Source organism: Corapipo altera, unplaced genomic scaffold (assembly GCF_003945725.1).
Source record: "Corapipo altera isolate COAL_440 unplaced genomic scaffold, ASM394572v1 189, whole genome shotgun sequence".
NCBI classification, from domain to species: domain Eukaryota; kingdom Metazoa; phylum Chordata; class Aves; order Passeriformes; family Pipridae; genus Corapipo; species Corapipo altera.
The window spans coordinates 64510-72626 of NW_020885064.1; the positions used below are offsets into that span (position 1 = coordinate 64510).

The 8117-nt window shown below is 55.4% G+C and overlaps 1 protein-coding gene across 4 annotated transcripts in view; it reads right to left on the reverse strand.

Moving 5' to 3' along the window:
* Positions 1-8117, reverse strand: part of STIM1 (stromal interaction molecule 1) — a 67848-nt gene that overhangs the window by 37124 nt on the left and 22607 nt on the right. For all 4 annotated transcript variants that reach the window (XM_027669030.1, XM_027669031.1, XM_027669032.1 and 1 more), the window contains exon 2: positions 5857-5987. In XM_027669030.1, the coding sequence (XP_027524831.1) occupies positions 5857-5987 (131 nt within the window). The remainder of the gene's footprint in view (positions 1-5856; positions 5988-8117) is intronic.

The following is an 8117-nucleotide window of genomic DNA, read 5'->3' on the forward strand; positions in this document are numbered from 1 at the left end:
GAAGCATGAGGAGCACTAAAAAAATCTTGAAGAAGAAGAAGAAAAAGAAGAAGGGAAATCCCAATAAATCTGAATAAATATAAAGTATTATTATATACGTAAGCTATTATATAAATATATTATAATAATAGACATAAACTTGTATTTCTTTCTAATAAAATTGTTAGTTAAATATTTTTAGCTGCTGACTTAAACTGACAAATCAAACTGAGTATGAACATTCCCTGCAGTACCCTTGGAGATTTAAGTTCCTGGGAAGACCAGCTAGGAAATATTCAGCAAGTAAATATGTTCAATTAATTTTAATACAGAGTGGGTATAATAAATAATTATAACCTCATTTTCTGGGATTCCAGACGTTTCTTTGAATTATGCTCTTACCAAAAATCCACCTAAGTGGCACAATGGAACCAGCTTTACGTCATTGGAATAAGAATTCAAACCATTATTACTGGGTTTGACCTGCACCTTTCAAAGCCAAGCTGGAGCAAATGCCATGGGCAGGGGATGAGGGAATACCACTGAGAAATACGTATAAATAAATATATCCCAGCTGTGGCTGCCCCTGGATCCCTGGAAGTGTCCAAGGCCAGGTTGGACGGGGCTTGGAGCAACCTGGGCTGGTGGAAGGTGTCCCTGCCCATGGCAGGGGTGGCACTGGGTGGGCTTTAAGGTCCATTCCCACCCAAACCAGTCTGTGAAATCACCACCAGCAGAACCACTCACATTCCAGTGCCCAACAGGTGGAACCAAATGAAGGGATAACTTCCCATTCCCACCCCTCCCACATCACTCAGGGCAGGATCCTTCACCCCCAGGCCCCTCTGTGCCCAGTGGGATCACACCCACAGGAGAGTCCTCTGAGATCTGCAGCTTTAACATCAGACAGGGCTGGGAAAAGCTCCGGCACAGCTTTAACATTCCAGGCTCCTGCAAATCCACTGCAGGTGCTGCCCAGGCTGCCCAAGGTCCTGCAGCTCCAGCCTGGGGCCCCTCTGCTCTCATGCCTTTGGCTGCCCAGAGCCAGGGCAGGAACATGGACAATGGGAACGTTTGGGAAAAGGGCCCTTCCAGCAGGGCAGCCCCTGCCCCTGGGGTCCTCAGCTGGAGCAGTGACATTGTCCCCTCCTGGTGGGTCCCTCGTGACTGCAGCAATGTCACCGTGTCACTGCTGGGAGCAGGGATCAGCTGCTGGAGCAGGGATCAGCTGCTGCTCGGTATATTTAGCTCGGGGAGCACAGAAAGGAAAAGTGATCCCTTCAGCTTCCCTTCGGAGCACGGTCCCAAAACAAACCCCCAGGGACTGGCGGAGGGGACGGAGCTGGGGGTGGGAAGAACGTCCAGAAACGGGTGGGAAGGAGGGTGCAGGATGGGGATGGAGCTGCCTGAGGGGCTGCAGGAGCTGGGCTGCTCCCACCACAGCCCAAGGAGACCTCAAAGCAGGTTTTCCATGTGTGCTTTCTGGGGGAAAGAATCCCAGAATGGTTTGGGTTGGGAGGGACCTTCAAGACCGCCCAGTTCCAACTGCTGCCATGGGCAGGGACACCTTCCACTATCCCAGGTTGCTCCAAGACTCCCAGATGTTCCAAACCCCAGGCACGAGAAACACTGCATGAAATCCTGACCTACCTGCAAACCACTAAAAAGCAGCACTTTCAAGTGTCAAAGATCCCACTGTTCCCAGCCCTGGAGACATCCAAAACTCCCAGTCCTGGGAAGGGACTGGACCTATCCAAGCTCCCACATGGACCATCTCCAGAGATCCTCTGGAAACCACCCCCAGCCTTGGCCAGGCTGCAAATCTGCAAGAACAGAAGGAAACTGAGCCAACCCCAAGTCTCCCACCAAGCACAGGGAACGACAAACCACGGGCAGAGCAGCCAAAAGCAACGGGGAACAGAACCACAGCTACACAACACAACTTGGATGAGCCGAGATCCCAGCGGGAAGGCTCGGCTTGGGAATGCTGATGATGATGCTCTGGGGCCCCCAACATCAGGAGGACGTGGAGCTGCTGGAGGGAGTCCAGAGGAGGCCATGGAGATGCTCCAAGGGCTGGAGCCCCTCTGCTCTGGAGCCAGGCTGGGAGAGCTGGGGGGGTTCACCTGGAGAAGAGAAGGATCCAGGGAGAGCTGAGAGCCCCTTGCAGGGCCTGAAGGGGCTCCAGGAGAGCTGGAGAGGGAGTGGGGACAGACACTTTGGCTGAAGGCACACTCAGAAATGAATGGATCCATGAAATGGGATTTTCTGGAGGTTTTTTTTCATAGAATCACAGAATATCCTGAGTTGGAAAGGACCCCCAAGGACCACCCAGTCCAACCCCTGACCCCAACAATCCCCCCCGTCCCTGAGAGTGCTGTCCAAACTCTCCTTGAGCTCTGTCTTCTGTGTTTTTCTATCTGCAGAAACTGCAACTACTGAAATGATTTTTCAGCCCTTCCCATCCCTCCCACATCCCTGGATCCGTGCCCATCCTCCCTCCCCAGCACCAGCTCCCGGCTGTGCCGGTGCCAAGGGCCGTGTGCCGGCAGAGCTCCCCGTGCAGAGCTCCCCGTGCTCCCGGTTCCAACAGCTGTCCTGAGCCATCAATCCCACTGAAACACACACAGCTCCTGCCTCCAAAGCCTCCTGCTGTCCAGGGAACCCGGGCTCTGGATCAGGGGTTGAGAGGAGTCAGGGCAGAACATCCGAGAGCCACTGGGAACCTGCATCCCAAAGAGCTGGAGCCGCCTTTGGAGTGAGCAGGAGGGCAGGAATAGATCCCTATTTGGAAGATTTCCCCGAGAGGGAAAGTTCTTTCATTTATAATTGAGGCCAATGATGTCATCTGAAACTTCATTGAAAATTCACTTCCCAAAAGGAAGACAGTAATGATGATTTATGGACGGCGTGAAAGTTGTGGGACAAAATCCCACCTAGAATTTGGATATTTTAAAACCACAGTTGTCTGTGTCTCCACTTCTGCCCAGTCAGGGCTTTCAATCCAAACAAAACACTCCCATAACTAAACCCCAAAGAGAAGGGGCCAAATTAATAAATGAAAACACAAAGTTCTCCACCAACCAGGGAAATGCCCATCCCTGGAAGTGTCCAAGGCCAGGTTGGATGGGGCTTGGGGCAACCTGGGCTGGTGGAAGGTGTCCCTGCCCACGGCAGGGGTGGCACTGGATGAGTTTGAAGGTCCCTTCCAACTCAAACCATCCTGGGATTCCATGAACCCCATAAAAGGTTTCAATTTGAGCCTCCTGCATTCTTCCCAATAATCCCCCGGCAGCTGTCCCACTGCACAGACATGGAGTTAAACCTGATTGCAGGGTCCATGTGGGGGAGAGACATAACCTTGACAGGGAGAACCCGACAGGAGCCTCAGGAGAGAGAGAGCTCAGGGAGAGAGACTCCTGAAATACCTCACTCAGTGCCTGCAGAGCCCGTTGACAGGGGAATTTAATGCAGCTTTTATCAAAGTTTCAAGCTTAGCAGAGGTAAAGCAGCAACTTTAAAGCAGGATGGAATCACAGGGACATGGAATCACTGAGGTTGGATGTGACTCCAGCACTGCCCTGGGCAGCTGTGCCAGGCCTGGACAACTCTTTCCATGAACAATTTTCCCAATATCCAACCTGAGCCTCCCCTGGCACAGCTGGAGGCCGTTCCCTCTCCTCCTGTCCCTTGTTCCCTGGCAGCAGAGCCCGACCCCCCCCGGCTCCCCCCTCCTGTCAGGGGGTTGCAGAGCCAGAAGGTCCCCCCTGAGCCTCCTTTTCTCCAGGCTGAGCCCCCCCAGCTCCCTCAGCCCCTCCTGCTGCTCCAGACCCTTCCCAGCCCCTCCTACAAGCAGAGGAGCTGCTGGAGCAGGATCAGCACTGCTGGGACCCAGCCCGGAGGGGTTGGAAGAGTGGCTGTAACAGCACCAGGGCAGCAATTCTGGAGCCTTCTAGAAAAACCCCTTTCACTGCTCACACCCTGGCAGTGTCCCTGTGCCCAGGCTCCCAGCAGACATTCCTGGCAGGGTTGGTACCAGGAGCTCCACGACTCCACCGAGGGCAAAACTGGCTCAGAGAGACATGAAAGTGCCAGCTGTGCCCAACCCTAAGAACATGAGGCCTATTGCTAATTCAGTGCCAGGGGAGCAGAACACATGGAGTGAACTCCAAAGCTGCCCCAGGAGTCAGTGGGGGAGGCCAAGCTGCAGCTCCAGCACAGCAGGGAACTGCCCCCAGGGAAAACACCTCATGGAGGAACTGCAACTGGGACTGCAACTGGGAGCTTCTCATTTGTTCTAATTGCTCTGTTAAGTGGGACTGAGGGAGAAGGAATGGCACTGCAGCCCGGGAACAGCCCCCCAGCTCCACCAGCTCCTGCCACATGAGGGCTGTGTCCCTGGGGAATGTCACTGCTCCCAGGGGCCCTTGGGATGGCTGGATTTGCCCAACAAACTGAGCTCTGAGTTTGGAGGGAGATTTAACCTCCATGAGGGTAAATTCTTTATGTGAGGAACCCCCTTCCAGGGCCTAAAGGGGCTCCAGGAGAGCTGGAGAGGGACTTGGAACAAGGGATGGAGGGACAGGACACAAGGAATGGCTTCCACTGCCAGAGGGCAGGGATAGAGGGGATATTGGAAAGGAATTGTTGGCTGTGAGGGTGGGGAGGCCCTGGCCCAGGTTGCCCAGAGAAGCTGTGGCTGCCCCTGGATCCCTGGAAGTGTCCAAGGCCAGGTTGGACAGGGCTTGGAGCACCCTGGAATAGTGGAAGGTGTCCCTGCCCATGGAATGAGATGGGCACTGGATGGGCTTTAGGGTCCCTCCCAACCCAAACCACTGTGGGATTCTGTGACCTGGGAGTGCAGAACTGCCTGTGAGTGGCAGCAGATCCCTTCCCCCACGTGCTTGCTTTCTGCTTCCAACACTTTCCTGTTTAGATGCCAGTTTTCCTTGGAAGACAAGAATTCCTCACCTCCAACAGAGCCCTGTGAATGAGCCCCCACAGCAACTGAAGCACCACCACAAACAAACACCTCCCCTTTTCCAGCAGGCTCCTCTCTACTGGGTGCTCATGTAAACAAAGAACATTTCTCTGCAAGGAAGTTCTTGGTAAACAACAAAAAGCTGCTTCTTTTTCAGCAATGAGCACATGGACTGGAACTGTTGGAGCTGGGTGGCAGAAGAACACAGTCACCATGGAATCATGGAATGGTCTGGGTTGGAAGGGACCTCAAAGCTGATGGACAGGGCCACCTTCCACTAGACCAGGTTGCTCAGAGCCCCATCCAGCCTGGCCTAAATGTGGCAGTGTGAAACAGGCAGCAGCCAGTTTGTTTGCCCCCAGAGACACAGAGGCTCCATCGGAATCCAGAGCTGTTTCCCAACCCCAAAATGGAAAAGGGAATTAAATAATAACAATCACATAAACCAATCTCCTTGTCTCTCTGTGTTGGAATAAATGGATAATACCTTGTGTGTAGAACATCATGGAATCACAGAAGTTTTGAGTTGGGAGGGACCTTAAAGCCCATCCAGTGCCACCCCCTGCCATGGGCAGGGACACCTTCCACCAGCCCAGGTTGCTTCAAGCCCCATCCAACCTGGAATGGGACACTTCCAGGGATCCAGGGGAGCCACAGCTTCTCTGGGCAAGGACACGATGATTAGAAAGTGCCAGCAGGGAGGAGCAGCCCCAGACACCCCACTGACAGTGGTGAGACACTGCCTGGATCAGCTGGGGCTGGCAGGGATGCCAGGGCAGCGAGGAGAGAGGCTCCAACCCCCCGAGCTGGCACACCAGGCACAGCCCAGCCCTGTCCCCATGGGGAGCAGCCCCCACCCCCAGCCCAGCACTGAGCACTGGGCACTGGGCACTCACCTCGTCGCTCTCCTCCACGTCCACGTTGCCGTTGGCGTCGTCGTCCATCTGCTTGTGGATGTTTCTCACGGCCTCGAAGCTCAGCTGCTCGTCCTCGTCGTGGCACAGCGGCTGGTCAATGCGGCAGAACTCTGGGGGGACACGGCACTCAGGGCAGGGGCACAAACCAGGCACTGGGGCTGGGCCAGCAAACCCACCACCCTGGGGCTGGGGCACAAACCAGGCACTGGGGCTGGGCCAGCAAACCCACCACCCTGGGGCTGGGCCAGCAAACCCACCACCCCAGGGCTGGGACACAAACCAGGCACTGGGGCTGGGACAGCAAACCCACCACCCCGGGGCTGGGAGCTGCAAACCCACCACCCCAGGGGCTGGGCCGGGAAACCCACCACCCTAGGGCTGGGCCAGCAAACTCACCGCCCTGGGGGTCTGGGCCAGCAAACCCACCACCCCGGGGCTGGGAGCTGGCACTCACAGCAGGGACTGGCACTGCCAGCACCCACGGGGGAACCTGGCACTGCTGGCACCCACGGCGGGCCCTGTGCAGCCACCATGGCCCTACAAACCCCCTGCCAGCACAGGGCAGGGCGAGGCCGTTCCCCTCCACACCAGCCCCTCCGGCATTCCCGGCGCTCCCGGGGCAGCTCTCCCAGCAGGGCCTGGCTCCTGCCCGCAGGGGAAGAGCCTCCCGAGCTCCATTTCTCACTCAGAGCTTGTTAGTGTTGGCACCAGGTCCAGCTGGGACGCTCTGGGAGGAAGAGCTGTGTGTTTATAAAACACATCAATTAGAACAGTTCCCTCCTTCCTGATTATGGAATGGGCTCTTCTGGCTGGCTTTCACATGTTTTTCTACTTTTCAAGACTAACAGCCTAAATTTTGCTGCAGTCCCGAGCCCATGTCAGCACCAAACGTGGCTGATCCAGCCCTTCTATGGCACTGCTGGGAGGGAACATGTGACCTGCACTGGAGGGAAGAGATGGGGCATCCAGAGAGACCACGGAGATGCTCCCAGGCTGGAGCCCCTCTGCTCTGGAGCCAGGCTGGGAGAGCTGGGGGGGTTCACCTGGGGAAGAGAAGGCTCTGGGGAGGCCTCTGAGCCCCTTGCAGGGCCTAAAGGGGCTCCAGGAGAGCTGGAGAGGGACTGGGGACAAGGGATGGAGGGACAGGACACAGGGAATGGCTTCCCACTGGCAAGATGCCCTGGACAACAATGGAGCCTCCTGTAGAGGCAGGGCTGGTGTGCTGCTGCCCAAACCTTGGGAGGTTTATCCCACGCTGTCTGTGTGGCTGGGGGAGTCCAGCAGGCCCAGGAACTGGTGACCAAACCAGTGAGTGCACTGGGAACACCCTCCCTCTCCCAGCCTGGCAAGGCTGTCCTCTCCTCCACAGCACTCCTGGCCAGCTGCTGCTGCCAACCAGTGACACCTGGACTCGTGGAGCCTGAGCTGGACCTGGGAAACACTTGGGTGTCCTGAGGTTGATCTGAACAGAGCTGGGTTTCCTCTCCCACCCTCCAAGTTTTCCCCACAGTCACTGCAGAACAAGCTCAGAGCTTTGGGCTGGGCCCTTCTGCACTGGTTCCTGCCCTTGGTCCCAGGGGCATGGAGCAGGAACACAGGATGGGCATTGTATTCCTGCTGCCCTTGGACAGGACTCCAGAAGGAAAAACGAAGCCAGGCTAAAAGATATCTCCCAAAATATTACAAGATTATCTTGTTCCAAGCCTGTGCTTGTTATTGCAGTGCAGAACGTGGCAGCACCGTGGCAAAGTTCAGATTGTGGAAGGCAAGGTCATGTCACTGTGAAACCAAGAGGGTTTGTGCAGATTAACACTCTCCTGACCACAGAACTCCTGAGCCATGTGTGTCCCAGGGGTTCATCCAGCATTCAGGGAACAGGATCTGAGGGGGTTGAGAAGATTGAGGGGGATCTCTCCCAGATTTCCTGCCCCCACAAGAACAACCCCGGGGTACTTGGAGCACAAATGTCAGGAGTGAAGATTGACTGAAAGCAGCAGAAAGAGCAATAAAACAATGGCTGCCAGGTGCTGATAACAAAGCACACCATCAAAGGTGATCAAACCAAAAACAGGGAGGAATTTGGTGTTTTCATCAGGGTCACAAAGAGCCTGAATATGGAGCAGGGTGATTTAATCAGCAGAAGACCCTGCACTGATAACAGAATGGTCCTGAGGTTTCAGCAGGGATGATGGGCCATTCCCCTCCCTGTTATCCCATTCCCCTCCCTGTTATCCCATTCC